Source organism: Amblyomma maculatum, chromosome 5 (assembly GCF_055883805.1).
Source record: "Amblyomma maculatum isolate TAMU_Amacu chromosome 5, ASM5588380v1, whole genome shotgun sequence".
Taxonomy (NCBI): Eukaryota; Metazoa; Arthropoda; class Arachnida; order Ixodida; family Ixodidae; genus Amblyomma; species Amblyomma maculatum.
The window spans coordinates 141,639,669-141,660,320 of NC_139348.1; the positions used below are offsets into that span (position 1 = coordinate 141,639,669).

Below are 20,652 nucleotides of genomic sequence, written 5' to 3' on the forward strand. Positions count from 1 at the left end.
ACGTTGATGCTAGTGGCTCTCACGAGATGGAGCTGCAGGTATCGCTTGAAACTGCTGGCACATTCACATTGAAATTTGAGTGTTTTTTGACTAACGTGTTCTGTATAAACGTCTGCTCATCGATTCCCGGGAAATTATCTACTGTTCGAAGCGATGCCAGGCGAAATGTGTAGAACAAAAGGCTGATGATCCGAGGTCTTCATAGCATCGACAAACTTTGCATTCATTTCAAACCTATTTCATCCCTTTTGCAGATGGAGCTGCAATTTTCTCCGAGTGAGAATTTCTAGACAAGTTGGGCTCCAATGAAAACACGATACAGCGAAATATGATTGCTTTGGTTGACAGCGGTGTAGGTGGCTCAGAGTATCTAAAGCATCACACACCACAGTGAAGGCTAGCAACAACACATGCATTCACTCATCTACAATTATCTGCATAGGCAATAACCTACAACTGTCAATACATACCCTTTGAGAGCTGTCCATGGCATTAGTGAATCCTCAGCTACGAAAACCTACTACTGCTCATTAATTTTTCTCGTGTTACATAACTGGCTAAAACTATGTGCCAGAAGAAAATATTTATTTTAAATGAACCAGTTAACTACTGCCCTCGGAGTTAATATATAATTGGTTCTCAGGAAAGGAAAGCTAGTGAACCAGTTAACTACTTCCCTCAAAGTTAACATATAATTGGTTCACAGGAAAGGAAAGGTGCAGTACCAGTCACTCTTGTTCTGCAGACACCTGAACCTGCTATAAGGAAAAGGAGGAATGTGGGAGTGAAAGCAGAAAGCGAGAAAGGGGTGCCGTAGTGGAGGGCTCGAGTAATTTTGACCGCCTCGAGATAACCAGCACACGGACGCCACTTCGTTTCGCCTCCATCGAAACGCAGCCGCCGGCGGTCGGGAACAAACCCGGGTACTCCAGCACAGTAGTCGTCCTCAAAGTTGAGAGTGGCCAAAACCCATGAAATGCATTTCGAGTGTATTTGATTAAACCTAGCCAGAGACTTATGCAGAGGAATCTACTTGACAATTTGTGTCCTATAAATTCTATGAGAACAGTCAGTAAGAGCACTCACATTAGAAATATATATAAAGGAACTTTATTGTCTAAATAAAGGCAATGTTTTAAGCTTTGAATGTGATATCATTGCACCAGAGAGCACCAACATGTATATGAGAGCAAGGAACAGCAGGCCATCAACAACCTGCCAACATCAACTTACTTTCAGGAAAATCAACATACAACAGAAGGTATAAAAAGGCCACTTCCCATAATGTGTGTGTCGTGCTTTAACATGTGTAATTTGTTTGACCACAGTTAAGGCACGTATTAAAGGCAAACAATGTGCTTAAGATGTGAAGACAAGAGTATGCAACAGGGCATAACTCGTATGTAATAAGCAACATGCGATATTTAACATTCAAAAACTCCAAAAGTAGGCAGTAATAATCAGTAAGCAAGGGGATACAGTCAATACAATAGGCAAGCTCAAAGTTATCGACTCAAACTGTGGCCTCTTTTGATTTCAGCATACACATTTAAGCACAACAAACTCTGTGTGTCCTACAAACTGGAACAAACAGTGTTTGCCTAACACTGAGTGGAAGAGAATGTTCATGTTCACTTTACATATATATGTGTACACTAAAGCAGAATGTTTACATTAATTACATGTTTAATGAGAAGAAATGAACCTCCAACTAGATGATGCTAGCCTCAGAAACTGCAAAATTTTAATGCCTCGCATTTAGAAATCATTACCTTGCAAGTGAAACTGTACCCTTAGCGATCATAAAATATGATTTTTAACTTCATCTGAGAAATGTACACATCTGCAGGCTTCACATGTAGAACCAAAATAAGATGTGAGAAAATGTATAGAAACAATACTGCTTAATAACCACATGGCAAAAACAGCCATCGTTTCACGTGAACATGATCTATTCGATAAGACACAAGATGTGACAAAACAAATGGAAACCCTTTCCTCCAAAGAAGGTGCAGTGCAATTTTTAATGCTGTAAAGATGCATTAAAAATCAAAATTATGCAGAAAAAAAAAAAAGAGAAACGTTAATGTATGGATTAAAAAAAATGAAGTCACCGAAGTCTACAAAGAAAGTCACCATACTTATATTATAAGCACATTGAGACAGAGGACATGCCAAAACGAAAGCACAATAACACATGAGGACAAGAATGGTGGCAGCATAAAAAAATTACATTTCCGACAGCAACGGTGCAAAAATAAAAGCAGCTTTGGCGACCAGGAAGGCACAAACACATGCAGACTCCTATGAAAGAAAAAAAAATATGCTGCCACAAACTAAGAAAGCCGTGCTCAAAATAGCAGTTCCCTCTTCGTCTCAGCATAAAAGCCAGATAAAAGGAAAACAAACGCGTTAATGTACGAAGCTATACAAACTGTTAAACAAAAGGTACTTGTTCAGAGCTCAACAATCACTCATTAAGCACTCAACAAATGGCAGAACAGAATGCGAAAATGGCCGAGATTCCCTGGCCCCAAGAGTTCATGTCAAATGACGAAACTCTCAATGGCCACCAGCACTTTACCTTCACAGGAGATTCAAATACAATGAATATCACCATTACATAAAGGAAGAGTTCACAATCTTTTTGGCTTGAGTAATCTCAACAGCTTTCAAAGCGTGCCGAGGAACCCTACATACCTTGACTTCCTCTACTCATGCTCAACATGCGTGCAAAATGGAGCGCGAAGGTGCACGATCCCTCAAAAAAACGTTCAAATTAAATTAATTGGCTGCATAGTCAGTCTCCTATAAGCAACTTTGATATGATTAGCCCCGATATCAAGTAGGTGAAGGACAGGAAAGGGTCGAGGCATGCACAGAGTTCAGTACTTTAAGAGCCCTAGGTACCCAACGGCTCCCCAGTTTTCCAGTGCATTCTGAGAAACCCCTTGCACCAAGAGTATTTCAACTCGGAGAGTCCACAGATCGTGGCTCTAAATACTGTGCTCCGAAAGTTTCATCTCAAACCACCGCACATTTACACCAATCTATTATAATCGCCGGTGATTCACCAGTTCCACACTCGGACCAGGTAACACAAACAGATCTCGCATGAAGCGACTCTCAGCACGGCGCTACAAACAAGTCCCACAGCAACAAACGACAAAGTCACAAACCAGCTCAGGCTGGGGCAAGGCGGCTGGACGAGACAGAGGCAAGGCAAGAAAGCACACACTTATGAAAGAAGAAAGACGAAATGAATCTGACGGATTAATGCCTGCTGCAATTGCAAAGAGCTGCTTTCAATGAAAATGGAGCCTTTACAAGCCAGAAAGGATGGGAAATTAAAGCACAGGCATTACCATCACCAGCCATTTTTGTCGACAAACAGTGATAACAAGAAAGGCTTTGTATATGGATCTGAGGCTACAAATGGTCCATTTACGAATACAATTTTTTTCGACAATAACTGCAGTTTTTCTGTCAAACAAATATACCAACACAGGTAAGCAACCATGACTTAAAGATGACAAAATTGAAATAGACTGGTCCTCTGTGTGTCTTTAATACATTGGACCGGCCATCAAAATTTGAATTATTCCATCTGCATCTTTGTGTTCTTTTGTATGCATCACCATCGACGCAATGCAGTCTCAGATTTGCAGCAACAACTGATTTTCTTTCCCATTTTTTTCTTTTCACCAGATTAATGATTCTTTTCAGTAACAGAATGGGATCCAGGCACCACCTTCGTCCTTGCGAAAGTAGTGCGGCCGATTGTCTGGAAACACCGTGACACCTGGGAATGGGTGCTGCTGAATGTACTTCAGGGCAGCTCGTACTTGCATGACAAACATGGGTGACTCCACCTCCGGAGATGTGGACAGGTGCTGCACAGTAATTAAAAAATATGACACTATAGTGCTCTCGACCCCCGTCTGCAGGTCCTCTTTTTTGCAACACCAACTTTTTTATTCTTGAGATATTTGAATAAAATTTTTAGGGCAGGCTCATAGTACAAACACTTGAAGAACTACCAAGTTTCATCAAGCTGGGCTCATTGGTTCTCAAGCTAGAAGAGTACATCAAGATGGTTTACATAGGTCCCTAAGACAGGCGTAGAGAATTTGCAAAATGTGCTGGCACTGTAAAATTTGTTATAGTCATTCCTGGACAGTTACCCCAGGACAAGACAATAACCCTTTTCCAAATTTCCTCGCTTAAAAATTTTTAGCACAGCCCCAAAATGAGTATTAATAATCAGACCTGCATTAACCAAACTGTAACTGTTTGTCATTCATTCCAGCCACGATGTCCTGAAAAAATGAAATTGTCTCGCCCTCAGAAATTTATTGAGTTATGGTATAAAAGAAACCCCATAAAAATCCGATAAGCGGTTCCCGAAATATGGCTGTCCTAAGTAACCACACTAAGCAAAAAAGTGGTTCTGAAAAAACAGCCCTAGAAGGTTGAGAGAACACAACTTTTTTGTTTGTCGAGATATCTCAATGAAATTTTTAGGGTAGGCTCATAGCATGGACATTTGAATAACTATTAACCCCTAAACCCTACATTTGTGCCTCTACTACCTCGCACATATTTATCAGCATGTACTCGCGAGCTATGCAGTTGCGTGAAAGAACACCCCACATAGGTACCTACAAAGCCTCACTTTAAGTGCCTGTGTGGCCTAGTGGTACAGTGCGTCTTATTCATCGCTCAAGTGTCCTGCCAGGTTTGATTTCCATCTCTCCTTCCCATCTCAAATGAGAAGCCCAAATTGCAGGGCCCACCATGTCATGTGATCTTATTATGCATCACTGTAGTGGAGGTAGATGAATGCAAGGTCATCCTTATCCTCAGTTCAGTTATTCCCATTGCAGGGTAAAGGCCTCTCCATCTGACCTCCAAATGACACTGTGCTGGGCAGACAACAGCCCACTATGCTTTCTAACTTGCAAATTTTCCGCACCCTGCTCAAACTTGTTAATGTATTCCTTTCCTCAGAATCCACTACAGCCCCCTAACAGGCCATGGGTTACCAGTTCGCCACGGCGACATGTCCAACCCTGGTCCAATTTTCCTCTTAATTTCCCCTAGACCCTCCCCAAGTCAAGTTTTCCCAGTAATCCATGTCGTTTCCGTCTCGTGTCATAATGATACAACAAACCGTTCCATTTTACATAGGTTCTTAACACATAGGGCACGGGGAAAGAAGCAGCTGGAGAAGCAAGTCATACCTGTAGGATGAAGTCATCGTTCTGCGAGAGCCAGAGGTCAACTCCTCTCATCGGCTCGTAATTGAAAGGGCCAATGCGCATCATTCCTAGTGAGCAGTCGTAGATGTCACACATCTGCAACATCGTCCATTCAAGTTAGCAAAACAATAAGCCCGGTGGCTGCCAGACAGCTCTATCATGGCAAATTTTAATCCCCAAAGCATGCTCTCTAATATTATGGCTGGGACTGCACCTGGCTTCACACCACGCAAACAGTTATGACCAGTATCAACCTCGAAAGCATGCAAGCTTTAGCTCCACTTAAAAAGAGCTCATATATCTGCTTAGGTGATAACTGGCAGCAAACAAAGCTCTGTTTCAATGCTAAATAGGGGTGTGCGAGTACTGAAATTTTCAAATGCGAATCGAGTATGAACATGAGAAAAAGATGCTTTCGAATATAGAATATCTGGTCAGTGGAAAAAATGAAAATAAAGAACAGCGAACATAGCTTGCCTTGTTTATTTCATAGTTCACAAGGTATTTGTAAGTGAAACTAAACTAGTGTTGAACAGAAGTGTATATGTTATGAAAAAAAAAATCCGGTATAAATGTTAAACCGGATTACGCACACCAGTTTTTCGTGCAGGAAGGACCAGTGGAGCTGTCATATTGTTGCTAAACAGAGGAAACTACTGTTAACTTGGCCTTCAAGGCACCAAAAAACATCCAAATTAATCGAATAGAACTGATAAAAAACTGTCAAAAACCGTTTGCATCACAGTAATTTCATCTGGCAAACACCTGCACGATGGTTGTCAGCATTTGAGATGAAGAATGACGTTTTTTTTTCTTCTTCGTTTCGTCAAATGCTTCGTTTTGCATGCACTATCAGAAAGGCAATCTTCGCAGAATAGCCGTCGTGTTGTGAGGATAATTCACGGCATAGTCCGTGCAGTTACGCATTGCGATGAGAACGCCATGAATTCTAAAATTTCCAAAGTATCGGTTACTTTCAAAGTTTTTCAAATACGATTATGAATTAAAGAAACATATTCAATCCCTATGCGAAATTTCACAAAACGCCAACTAACTAGCTAGCAAGACATGTACACACATTAACCATTCCTTTCTGCTCTATTGGTTGACTGTACTAATCATAGGCCCTCCATGCCAAGCAACTGTTAAGAGAGAGCACTGGTCTTAGAGCAATTGTTTTTGTCTGCTGAACTAAACCTGTGCAGATAATCAAGAACAATGTTTCAGTGGCTGTGAAAACAACAGGAAAGCAACTGTTGAACAAAAATTTTATAGCACTATGTTTTCTTCTTCATTTATTCTAGAACCCAGCAATGTTGCAAGCAGTCTCCTGAATGAACGATTAGCTCCGATTTTAATGCATACTAATGTTCAGTACTTATAACGTGAGAACACAGTGGTCATAAAAAAAGCTAGTTTAGAAAGTTTCAAAGCAATAATTAATCAATTAATCTGCTTGCAAAAACTGCGTGCTCTACATATTTGACTGCACGCTGAAAGAAACTTTTTTTACTGTATCTACAATAGGAGCTGAGACCTCATATTCATAAATGTGAAGAAAAAAGAAGGCCAAAATTCACGTGTTGAGAAAATGAAAGACAAGTCATTTTTAATCACGAAAAGAGCAAAATATGCGCATGTACACAATCAGAATTGTTAAATATGTTCCAGGGACACAGTCACTCTTTGCGGCACTTTCTCACAGTGCACAGCACACATTCTGCAGATGCGCACTAGCTTGCAGACCTGACGAACCAAAGCTCGTCGTCTTTAGCCACGTGCTGTGCATTTCTCTGGCCAGAATTCACACAAAGTTTGGTAAAAAATTTTTTTGCTAAAATAAACTGCAATTTGAACAGGTGCTGTTGCCAGAAAATGGCTACGTTCTATTCAGTGTTTGATAACAACTCTTCTTGCTGGCAGCTTCCTTTATATGAGGAAAGCAGCCAATTGAATTGAATTGAACTACCAATTAACTCACTAATGCCAGTTTTGCTTCCCGAGTGACTCAGCACGATAGCAAAAGACTGGTGCGAGCCAGTGTTGCGCAAAATAGTTCGATGAAAACAACGCCGCTGCTCCAGCGACCCCCAAAGCACTGGATTTAAAATCAGCTCTGGATGGAATAGAAACTTGCAGGCCACTTGCCTCATGGCAGCCGGTGAAATGTCGCGCCGAGCGAAGAGGAAGCTCGGGACCTTTGTCAGGGAATGTGGCCGGGAAAATTTCCCCACTCTTGATGTTCACACCTGAGAAACAACAATTTCTCGTCGCTTTTTTTCCCTCTTTCTCTGACAAAGAAAGACAGTCTCCACACAGTCTACAAAGTGGCAGCTTTTATGCTCGGTGCAGTAACGTTTTTTTGCACTCGATTAACAGGATCATTACTAAAAGAAAAGTAATCCCGCCTACAAACACTGTGGGCATACATACGCAACAAGGAGTATGAAACATGAACAAACTCAATACATAATGTCTGCTATCTGTCATGACCCTAATAAGATATGCAAGACCATGAACAATTCGAGAGGACACAATATGCGTTTAATGCTGATTTCACCCGTCCCAAGTTTTTCTGCCAGAGTTCTGCACACTCAAAGTTACAGTATCAACTCACCAATGCCATAGATAGTAGGCCAATTCAGGTTCCCACGGAGAACATTGTTCAGCTCTGCAAAATGAAGGATTTACAATAAAAGAAAGGCTGACAGCTAAGATTTACATGAAAAACAAAAACATTCCTCAAAGAAATCAAACTCCATAAATGCAATGACCTGCAATACCCATAGCTCAGCTCTGCAAACAATTTTCAGTACTGTAAAATCAGATGTCTAGTCAGACTTGTACAGATAGACGAAGCTGCCTAATACAGGCACTAGTTTCTGGACTTGGTGCATATTTATTGTTTGTTTGCTTGTTGTTCGTTATTGTTTTTATTATCAGATAACAATTTTTAGCACCGCCACAGATCACAGAAGATGAACGAAAAATGTTGCAAGAAAACTTTGAAAAGAAAAACACCCTAATACAAATAGCTGACACAATTAATCCTAGCCAGTGTCGGCACTCAACGGCAGCCCCGTATAAAGGTTGGCGGATCATCAGTAATTATCTGCACTGTTTTTGAGCAAAGGGACCTCAGTGCAAAGCTTACCACACACGCAAGCAGTGACCAGGTGAAGGTTCACAGGCTGCTTGTGAAGGGCATCTGCAAGAAAAAAAAAAGCACCTGTAAGCAAACTGATGTCATGTGGCTCCAAGATTATACTCACTGGTTTAACTTTACTCTTTCGGTGTTTCACAAGAATGCTCCCGTCCCTAGCAACAATACTGCAAAAACCCCTTTATGATAAACCTTCGCACAGTAAACAATGCAGTTATGGTAAGTTTAAACTTTGACCTCATTTTGCCTTCCAACAACGAAATGGTTATAGTAAAAATCATTTGGCCTGACAATGCACCTCCCATGGCATGATGACATCGCGGCAAGCATTCTAGAATGTCTCAGCATGAAAGACATAAAGGTGCGACAGCAAGGCCAAGAGTTAGAGGCAAATAAATATCTAAGATGTTTAAAATGGTTTCGTCTGGTTCACGACATTTAATGTCACAAAGCAACTCGGGCTATGAGAGACACCGTAGCGGAGGACTCCGGAAATTTAGACCACCGGGGGGCTCTTTAACGTGCACCGACATTGCACAGCACACGGGCACCTTGCTTTTGCCCCCATCGATAAGCGGCCGCCGTGGCCGGGATTCGATCCCGCATCCCTAAGACACAGTAGTTGGGCACCCTAATTACTGCATCACCATAGCGGGTCACCTCTTAAAATATACGAAGTCCATGGAAGATGGCGCTGTGATCAAGCAGAGCTTTCATTTTCAAAACTGACTCACCTCCCTTTCAAATTATATTCCTGGCTGCGTTTTGTATACGCGAATACAGTATTTTTCAAAACTGACTCACCTCCCTTTCAAATTATATTCCTGGCTGCGTTTTGTATACGCGAATACAGTATTTCCACGAGACTCAGGCAAAGCCGAAAGCATGATAACTAATATGTGATGACTGCATATAAATAATTAGAATGTACCGCATTTGCACGATCCTAACGTGTACCTTTTTTCCGAAAATAAGCGTTTAAAAATACATAAGCGTTACAATCGGACTCAAAACTGAAAAACCTCAAAATCAAAATCTCGCAATAAACCATGACCAGCCAAATTGCCATCGCAAGCCAGTGAGCTTCTGGTGAGCCGCCTTTGCTTTTCGGTCGAGTGTTTGTCCAGCTGATCAATGTGTGCTTAAATCATAATATCATGGCTTAAATAAGCCTTTAAAGGATCCAGGCGCGCCGTGCACGCAGCATACAGCGACTGGCTCAGTGAGCAGGCCCTGATGTGATCTCAAGAGAGCGATGCTAACGGACACGAGATGGATTCACGATGGAAGGCCCTCCCGCTAGCAATGGTCCATTCATTCCTACTATGGCAAACATTTTGCTCCATTCAAAACAGATACTTGCCAAACTGCACTTCAAAGCCCCTTCCACCCCATCTTCCTAATCTTGCATGCAATCCGACCAAACAAACCAGCACCACATAATTTGCCTTCTCCACACACCAGTCTGTGCGCGAATGCCTCTCCTTTGCCACTCTCTCTCTCTCAATCTCCTAGCTTAAAGCAAACCTACAGTTTGGACCACGCACACACAGTCCGCCTTGAGGACCACCCCAAGTGGTAGCTACAAGTGCAGCACATTATGCATACACCGTTTTGACACTTCACGAACCCGAATCGTGCCTGCAGCATTCACATAAATATGTTTTCGACGGCCCCGTCTGTAGCAAACAACCTGTCACAAACTCTGGAGAGCGCGCCACACATCTCGAAGAACAGGACAAGCTTTGGCTGCTAACTAAGGGCGTAAATCTGCCAAGGGCAACAATGATGACATGAGAGACCACAGGAAAAGACAACAAACTCACACAGCAGCTGGTTGGCCAAACTCTCCGAGTAGGCTCTGCGGTCCAGGAAGCCTCCCACAAGGTACACCTCGAACCTGTGCACACGGAAGAGGTCGAGGCTTCACCACAACTCTAGTGGAAAGTCACTGGCATACAAAAAAAAGAAGCCCTATATGCCAGTCCTGCTGCTTAAATCCAACGTCTTGATGAAAAGAAGCAGTATGAAAATGCAACTCCAGATAGCTTGCAGAACCAACTCGCCCAAGCATGCCCAACTTTCTTTTTATTTTAACATGCGGACAACCAGCCAGTATTGCGAACTCCATAAAAGCAGTTCCATTGCGTCTGCTATGACAAGTCTTGAGCAAATTTTGTTCACAAACACGATTATCTTTAGAACATCATCTTTTTCCTTCCCTCACTGCACACCAGCTCATAGACCCCCATAATTTATGCAGCACAGCAAGAGGTGCAGAGGCTACCGGAAACTATTTCCTTTAGGTGGACAAAGATCTGAACCATGATGGAAAGCATATTGTTTTTGCTGAGCAGGCAGTTAAATGCTGCTTTAATCTCTCTTGTTAAAAGAACACATAACAATGCCAAAGCATGTAAAATACTACCAGTAAAAACCAAAAACACAGCTACTAGCCCCCCCGACTAAAGGTCGCTATATATCCAAGCAGACTGGAGACCCCTTACAGCACCACAGCTCCCACAGACATCGCGCACATTTCCCAAGCCTACAGACATCAAATCCACTGTTGCGGGAAGATAAAGTTGGGTTAGTCATTAACAGCGCTTCACAATGGTGAGTGCACAGACTGATAGTGCATAAAGTGGAGAAGGGTTTGGTTAGGTTTATGAGGTTAGCACCCCAAAGCAACTCAGGCTATCAGAGACACCGTAGTGGAGGGCTCCAAAAATTTCGACCTGCGGTTTTAACATGCACTGACATCGCACAGGACACTGCCTTGCTTTTCACCTCCATCAAGAAGCGGCCGCCGCAGCCGGGATTTGATCCCGCATCCTTGGGCACAGCAGTCAAGTGCCCTAATCACTGCGCCATCACGGCGGTTTCAGAGTGAAGAAGGAAGTAGGCTATTGCATGTGCTGGTACTTATAGTTTGAAAAAGTGTGAAAGATGCATTTACACAGAGAGAGACATGGGTCGCATTTTGAACACAGGTGGTATCTATCACATTAGTATTATCGAAAATTAAACTGATTAATAAGCATCACACTAACAAAAACTGCATATTACTACTATGCCTAAGATAGATGCACCACGTCTGCAGTTATTGATATAGAGCCTTTCTTCATCATTGCCAGCACACTTCTGGCCATTAGGGTACAAAGACAAGGTCCTAACAGTGGTTGCCAGATTAACAAAAAATGTGGCACACACCTTCCCTCTGGAATGGGCAGCGAGAGCTCCTGCACCCGCCGAACTATGGAAGCCACACCTTGCTCCAGGCCAGAGCCATCAAAGTGGGCTAGAGACACTGCACCGGAGCCTGGAATGATTCAACAATGACATCTGTCATGCAAAACTCTTGTCTCGAGCTTGCTTGCATTTATTTTAAAACACTTTTCCAATAATAACAAAAATCAAGGTTCCGTCATCAAGATCCTTGATATGAAGCATGCGTCGCAAGAAAGGACCAAGCTATAGTAGGCAAAACACACCCATCAGGCACGAAACAATGCACGGACAGTTTTTCCTCAAATTCGACAAGACAGAAACAACTAACAAGTTGGCAATGTGCACCTAACGCTTCCCATGACAATGTGGCAGTCCATATTTGTCAGTGTAGTTCAGCCCTAGAAACTTGTCTGACATTGTAAGGAAATTTGTTTCCGCTGGTGTCCCATAATACCTGTATGTCGGATGATAGCCATGATGCAAGTGGTGGCTTCATCTGTTCCAAGGACACTGACATTTTCTGGAGTGAAAGGAAAGGAATGCAAAAATAACGAGTGAGAACATGGACAGTCGAAAAGCAATAAACAACACTGCGAAAGTGAAATATGGACCTCATTCATACTGTTTCCTGGTTCATATGCTCAAAACCTCAGGGGGCAAAAATGTCCCATAGAGTTACCCGACAGTAAGTTTAAAATTTTGAATAATTCTAGTCGTATAGCACATTTAGTGACCAACCACACACGCGTAAACACATAAGCAGATCGAACCCAGTGCTTGCGAAAGGAGTCAGAGGCGCTCATCCACCATGGTAGCAATGTCAATAAATGCATATGTGCCTCATTCAATTAGTTAATTTTTTTAACATCAATGGTTTTGATCATACGTTTTCCTAGGATACATTTTTCTTTTCCACATTTAAAAAGACGCACCCAATAAGGTTTCCCTGCAAATTGAGAACTGTCGGCAAAAACAAAAGAGGCTAGTGAAATGAAGAGACCTGAACACCCCCCTCTGGGCCATTTCGGCCCGCTCTGATTAGTTCAAGTACAAGCACAGTTCTTAACTTGAGCATCTTCAACATGAAGCTAAAATAATGTTTCCTTCCAAATGTTTCTTTCATGCCGAACAATTAATACAACTTTTCTGTGCCCTTCCAAATTACCTCCTGGGCAATTTTTTCAAACTTAGGAGTCAACCACCAGCTTTGATGCCACAATCAAAATCATGACACAGAACCTTCCTGCATAGCAAACAGTTACATAAATTTCTATCCCCCCAAACCCTACTGTTACAAAGGAAAAGTGAAAGTTCTAAGCATGCAATGAAAAAAATCTTCTATAAGCACCTATCAAACAAACTAAACAGTTCAAACATAAGTAATCGAGGGAAATAAAATATGGAGCACACTAAAAGCTAACGAAACTCGAAACCTAATTTTGGTTAAGTCAACCTATAAAACCTCATGTAGATTACCCACTAGTCCGAACCCTGACCCTTCTAAGTAAACAATAGTTATTCAAGGACGAAAAAAATATTTGAAAAGGTCCACATGACTCATCCTCATCACATTCAGAAAAATTTAAAAACGTGTTAGAGCCTGATGAGCATAGATTAAGAGTTATAAAAAAAAAAAAAAAAACTTAGGCACTATCCAATGATCTGATATACATAGTCACCTCACGCTTTGAAGGATGCTTTCCCCTTTTGCCACATCCCATCTCCTGAAAGCTGTGAAATTTAGTTTCGCCGTTAATGCCCGACACCCACCCTTGGAAAGACATCCGCGGGGCCTCGCAGCTTGTACTGATGCTTGGCAGGTCTTAACAACCCCAACCCCTGAACAGGGTCAAACAAGAATTTCTGCTCCTGCTAGCTCTGTGTAAGATGGCTGTATGAATGCCCCATCCAATACTGCATTGAAACACAGTTACATTACGCGCCCCATGAAAAAAGAGCCCTCCATGGAATTGCAGTGGAACGCAAAGATCAGGAATGATTTGGCAAAACCCACAATGGAGCTTTACAGTGCCACTACATTTCTATACTCAGCACATAACTTTTGTTCAGCCTAGCAAACTAGCAGCTTCAATTCCATCTCTGCTTTATGCTATCCCAAAGAGACATCAGCAAAGAGAATCATTTGCAAAATGAAAAGAAACCTTTTAAGAGCAGTGCTTACTCTTTGTGGCATTCCTCTCGCCTCTCATTAAAGAAGGCAGGGAGAGAAGTAAGGAAAGCTGCCCTCGCTGCTCACTGTCAGCTGCACCCTGCACGGCTGTCCCTCTCTGTAGCCCTTATTAACCCCTCGTTATGGGCACTGCGGCCTTCTTGCCTCACTCCTTTGTCTCCCTATCCTCGATTTTGATGCCACCACCATGGAGGCTTCGGCCACCCTCGGTGGGGGTTTTTGCACTGCTTGTAATGTCAAACTCAATGACACTCACTGTCCTGTGCCACGGTGACAGCAAACTCGCGCTGGTGTACGTACAGCAGTCCCAGCGGCCCAATGACCTTGGGGACCTGGGAAATGAGGGCTGCTGCTATCTCCTGTCAAAGGAAACAAAAAAAGCATTACAAAGGACACTTAAGCTCCACCTTTAAGGGTATCACGTGATAATGTAGGTTGCAAGCCAATGTATATAATATAGCCCATCCGTATGAACGTGCTTGTGTGGCATAGTGGCAACATGAATGCAAGGGTCCCGGCAGGCTGATTCTGATATCATCCTCCCATGTGAAAGGAGAGGCCCGAGTTGTCACTCCTGCCAAACGTATCATCAGGAAACCCTACGCCCAGTCAGTGCGTGGCCATGTCGGCTGCCACCTGTCGCCTGCCAGTGCCACAACGCTCGCACCGCTAACGCCGGCATCGACGCCGGAATTTCGGTGAACAGGGCCTTTAACGCCATCGCATTAAAAATTAGTTGTGGTTTAACTCTGGTTAACCCTAGTTGCATTGCAATAGCAACGGCAGAAGCTTCTTTTGCCTGCTAAATTATTCCCCTATCACTCCCAATCAGTGTAAGGTGCTACATTATTGGGGACACTTAACCTGCTTGTCAGCATTAGATAAAAAGCATAACAGATTCTCATGCTTCACAGGGTGGGCTTCACGGCAGAATAGACCCTTCTAGAGGGTCATGCAGCAGCTTGTAACACGAGTGACAAGGTAATCGTGACAGCCAAGCCAGTCACAAGACCTCCAGCAAACGAATAGGCACCGCACATTTGTCAACTGTTTACAGTGCCGATTTTTACCTACCAAGACCAGAGAAACAAGCTGAAGATGAGAAGCAGCATTGTAAAAATGTCCCCAGTACCTGTAACGATGGGAAATTTTTCTGAGGAAGTGATCTCAAGTCACCTACACGACCAGCCTGCTGTGATGTGTCTTCCTGCTTTCTCATTAGCTGCTTTCCCTGAGGAAGCCGTCACATGAGGAGTCTCCTGCGAATGCTCACCTTGAAATGAGGATAAGTCTCAAACAGTGTCCGCGTGTCGGGAGGAAGTTGGTCTACCACAGCCCCGTTGATCACGAGAGGCATCCTGGACACGTGAAAAACAAGCAAACAGTTGCAGTTGCGCTACACAGAGTCCTTTACTTCTTTTCAAGCTGCACTCACCGCTGCATGTATTCAGCAATGGAAACAATTAAGCCATCAATGAATCGGGGGTAGGGGGAGGGGGGGCACATTAAAAAGAAAACAGTTTCCAAAATCACAATCGCCCTTCTAAAACCTTGCCATCTTCGGGTTTCCTGAGAATGACGCACACCAAACATAGGTGCGCCCTACCTGTCTGAGAAATGGAAGACGATAGAAGGCTGCACTAAAAATAGCTTTGGGCAACAAAACGCAGTTTCCTCTAATATTAAGAACAATGTCTGCACATTCAATTAAAGGACTCTGAGAACAACTCCACCTAATTACTGTGCTCAGCAAAAATCAATTCTCTAGCTCATTATGTAACCTCTATCCAACAGCAAAGGACACAGGTATGGCAGATTTAAAACATTTACTGCTACTCAGTTTAATCTCTTGATCTCTACATTGAGGACTGGTTGCAGCTGTTTTGAGTGGTTAGGCATAGCCTTTGGGATCTAAGCCTTAAATTCGATGTCGATGCAAGGAGCACACTTGTGAAATCGACCGACAATGCCGAGACCTGCGTCCCGTTTCTTTCTTTAATAACTTATCAAACTTCCACTCCCAGTGAGCGCTTTTTCTTGATCAGTAGGGTAAGGTATTCTATCAATGTCGGCCAAATTCAGTTTGTCCTCTGGGCTCCTTTAATGATTACTCCCCAATTGTGTGTAAAAAACCCACTTTCTTCTCTTTAATAACTAGTTTTCCTCTTGCTGCACAACATCCAGAAGTCATTTTCAACTTTTGCAAAAGAAATATCCGGCAGAATTTTTAATTCTGTGCAAACTGCTGCGCTCTTTCACGCTGAAGGGACCTCCACAATCAAACTGGATGCTCAACATTTATGATAGTGAAAAGACGCGGCCTAAACCTTGCCCAAAACATTCTCCCATGAATCCTTTAGCATACATGCGAGCATTACATTTCCTCCCTTTCTCGTTCGCTTCACTTCATACTGTAAACATTAAATGCACGCCCTTGTGCAAGCAAGCATTGTACACACGTAGCCACTATGTGCAACCAGATGACAATCACAAAGTTGCTTCTAAAGAGTTCTGCTGGCAACATGAGGCACAGCAACCATTGCAGCCTTGGTTGCAAAGGGGCTGCTTCTATGAAATGAACTGAAAAAGAGCAAAATTTGCAGAAACGGTGGGAAAACTGCGCTTTCACTTCTCACTTTTGTTGCTATATATTCATTTTGGCTGCGCCATGCCAGGAGGCGGTGGAAACGCGTTACACAGGGTATGACTATCATCACCTCCATCATCCATTGCAGCCAGCTTGTCACAGTATCACTGTTTACTTTTGTAGTGTTGCAATATTTCCACGGCCTCTATAGAAATATTAAAATATTAGCACAACTCCAAAACATTGGCATCCTGTTCCACTTCATCATTACGAAACAAGGAACATCATGACGTCACGTACAGTCATGATGTCATGAGTTGTCATCCCGTCACCAGGTGATGACGTCATAGTCATCTCTGCCATTATCATCATCACTAGTCCCTAACTACTACTAACTAGCAGTGTCAGTTTCCATGGCAATCGCGCTGACATGATGCTAGACAAGAACTATGATACATTTCTCACGTGACCGGAGTGGCTAAGTCAGGATGATTGTCAGCTATAGTGGGACAGGACACCGCATGAGGCATTACAGGCTTTTGCCTTAAAATGGAGCCACCTCCAAGCAGGACACAGTGCCCTACCAAAACAAAAGTCTAGTCACCTCCTTTACATGCCTTTTGCAATAGAAAATTCACTTTTTGGTGCCTTAAAAATAAATAAAATAAATAACACAAATGATAACGAGGACAAGGCTATTCAATTTTTATCTTTAGCAAAATTATTTTCTGTTGTTCCTTCAGGGTATGTCGATGTTTGACACGCAGGAAAAAACACACTTATTGCCAAAAAAATTTCACATAACAATTTCCCCGGGACTTGATGGGATGCGATGCCTACACCTAAAGAGTGGCTCCCGTTTTGAAGTGAATGGCGGTGCAGCCTAGGCTCTGGAATTTGCGCCCAAGAAACCATGCCAACGCGTTGACCCGCGATGGCAGCAACTGTGCTTTCATAACTTACATAAGCTCCATTTTATACAGAAAAAGAAGCGTTGTTAAAATGTGGTTCCCTATCAATATAGACTACAGACTAACTTGAACATGCCCTCATCAGTTCTCCTTTAACAAAAAACAGCAATTAACCACCGAGTCTATTCAAATCAAGCTACACGCACAGTTTGAAACTGTGGCTTATTACAGAAGCACTTGCTTTGCTTCAGCAGCATGCACAACACCCAATGTGCCCGTAGCATATCAGCTAGTGAAGCCATCATTACTTAAAGGGCCACTGACCAGAGTATGGCATTTTAAACAAACCATCCCAAAGCTTCAATAAGGTATCGGAGATAGTCTCTGCAAAATACTACAGTGATGCCCATGTCGGAAAGCTGTAAAAGTACAAATCTCATGCTCCCCTTTGAAAGCCAGTTTCCCTGCTCTACTCTACTAGAGTTGCATAGAGTTACTAGAATAACTATATATCGTATCCCCATAGTCAGGGTTTTCAGACACCTAGAGGGCTGAGTTGGGCTGGTTGGTCTATGTTGGAAGAGAATGACGAAAGCAGTGCTGATAGACGGGGTGGAAAGAAAGGACAAACACAGGCACTGTGAGACGTGGTGCCAAGAAGTGCGTTTGTTCTATCAGTGCTGTTTTTGTCATCCCCTTTGCAGACACTGTCTAAAATTGAGAAAACAAGACCGCTATATCCAAAAATGCAGTTTTCAAGGCTGCACTTTCTTCTCACGCTACAACCGGGTATATTTGTTTATTTGGGAAAGATGCTTTCAGTTGATACAAAACAAGTGTAAAAAAAGTCAGCAGACTGACTGTCCCTAAGTTACAAAAACAGGCACGAAAGAAAAAGTGCCAAACTGTATTTGCATATGAGAGCTATTAGACTCCTGCCATACGGCACTTTCGATCCTCATTGGGTCAATGCTCAACGAACTCAATGCAAATCAGGCAGTTGTTACACGGCCACTTTCATCAATTTCAAATGTTGATCAGATGCAAATCCTCACATGCACTAGAGGTTTTCAAAGACAATTGAAAGCAAGCGTTAGCACCATCACTATTACTGAGCTTTAAAAAAAATTAATGAAATAAAAACAGTAATGCTATCAGATAAATAAATTTAAATGCATAACAGAACATTTCAATGCAGTCTGCCTGCTTATATTAAAGAAATATTATGTAAAAACAATCTCGGCATCCTGCTCTACCGCCAGTGCATACAAAGCGGGCATTGCCGAGATCGTCAGCTAACATAGACCATTTCAGCTGCGTCTACAGAAATGGTAGGCAAAAGTATGTCGACAAAGGGGAAGGAGGTCTGATGAATCATAACTTTTGCAGTGACACAAAGTGAGGACCAATTCTCATGTAGCATTGGATGTTTTAATTGTGCTTGAAATTAGTGATGCCAATCAAGTTCGATTAAGGTCAAGAGGTATATCGGCCACCACTAATTCACTACCAGTACAGAAGTTTTCATTTCCAAGTACTGCACTTCTGGCAACATTCAAAGTTAAGAATTATACGTCAAAACTACTTAGGCAAACCATGGAGAGCTGCCATCTAAGTTTACCCTTTAATAAAGTAGAGATGGAAACAATAGCACGACCACTGGCAGGATCAAATGATGGCCGCTGCAAGCAGCGCCAGATTCACAAACCAGTCCCCGCAAATAAGCGTGACACAATGCGGCGGCGATCGCCGCTTTATGTCACACTACCTGGCTCATCACCCTAACCCGGCAGCGACCCAATTCTGCGAGCCCGCCAACTCCGCCTGCGAGCCCGCACAAAAGAAGAACAGATACAGGAGGAAGGACAAGACGATGCGGCCCTGGCAAATGAGAAAAGAAACAATACAGCGACGTTTATTATCCGCGGGGTCAACAGGTGCAGCGAAGGAACCAGGCCGCGAGGGATCAGCTGTACGAGGAAGTAGCAGCGCCGACGGTCGGTGCACGCTATTTTACAGGAGAGAACGTATTCTGCGACTGAAGACTGCAGCAGAACTTTGCGCTTCCTAAACTTCAGCGAGCCTCCGGATGCAACTTTTTTCATGCACGCGTCATAAAAATGATACAAGTGCGGAGCGACCGGCACAAAATATACGGGCGCAAAGCTCAAATCAACAAGACACGGTTCCTGCACATTTTAGCAAGCTCCTATTTTCATGTGCAGGCATGTAACATGAATTCGATTGCGTCTTCTAGGATGATTAACTACCTCAACTTAGCGAAGAGCGCGATATCATGCTGGGATCCAGCTAGAGGAATGATTCGAAAAAGCTACAAAAAATTCATTTCTCAACATCTACAGTCGTCAGTGCGGTTTTCCGAAAGCATTAGGCAGCGTGAAGCCGCTGACAAGGCGCGCTTACTGATAATTAAGCGCCTTAATTAGGCCTAGGCTCGACGATGCGCGGCCTGTACGGGTCTTTGTTTTGACCAACGGGGAGAAGAAAGGGGGACCGACAAAACAGTGCTCGCTCTCGACATGATGATGCACGAAGTGCGCCTCAGCTTTGAAGTAAATTTGCGAATTTGGTGAACGATCGAAACAATGTTCAAACTTTAGCTATGATCGCGATATCGCGTGCAGCGATCAGAGGCACGAAAATGAGCTGGTAATTGAGATGCTGGTTGCACTTTGCACTCGGTATGGGCGACGTGTAGGGCATAGCAAATTACCAGGGCCAATACAACCTGAAAAACGGGCGATTAGGCAAGCAGCAAATACGATCGATTAAAACGACAATTCCCAGCAGACGACAGCCCGCGTATCAGCATCTGAACACGATGGAGCGTCATCTGCGGTCACGCCTCCACGGAGAAGTTCGGTCAGTTCGGTTCTCCTCTATCTCTAGCTAGTGTCAAGCGTCGCTCACGACGCTGAGCGGGCTCTTGAGGACGCCCTAGCTTAATCCGTTCCAACTAAAAAAGAAGCATGACGTTAGGAGCTGACTGCTCACCTGTCGGTTGTATTATGTAGTCTTCATCACGTGAAATATGCGGATACTTGCGGAACTTCTGAGATGTAAACAAATTCCCACCTAAGTTCGCAACCAGCAAAATTGACACACGCTGCCGATCCTCGTTTCCGGTTTCCTCCCCGCTCAACCTGTTGTGCACCCTTTCCATCTTTTGAATCATGTGACGAGCTCTAATACTTATATTGAGGCACTTTGTCTGCACTATGGCAGGGCTTTTCAAAATGCAGTGCAAGCAAAACTAAAGTTGGAATAACTATATTTAATAGTAAATT

General features: G+C 43.1%; 1 protein-coding gene across 1 annotated transcript; it reads right to left on the reverse strand.

The window, feature by feature from the left end:
- Window positions 1–1,087: 1,087 nt before the first annotated feature.
- Window positions 1,088–20,529, reverse strand: Ntan1 (N-terminal amidohydrolase 1). Its single transcript, XM_084604533.1, has 11 exons — window positions 20,360–20,529; window positions 15,120–15,204; window positions 14,103–14,205; window positions 12,110–12,175; window positions 11,638–11,746; window positions 10,251–10,324; window positions 8,416–8,469; window positions 7,879–7,932; window positions 7,410–7,510; window positions 5,244–5,357; window positions 1,088–3,893 (listed from the first exon to the last, which is right to left on the reverse strand). Exons 2-11 carry the CDS (start codon window positions 15,201–15,203, stop codon window positions 3,723–3,725), a joined length of 930 nt encoding a protein of 309 aa, XP_084460659.1. The 5' UTR covers window position 15,204; window positions 20,360–20,529; the 3' UTR covers window positions 1,088–3,722.
- Between the last annotated feature and the right edge of the window lie 123 nt (window positions 20,530–20,652).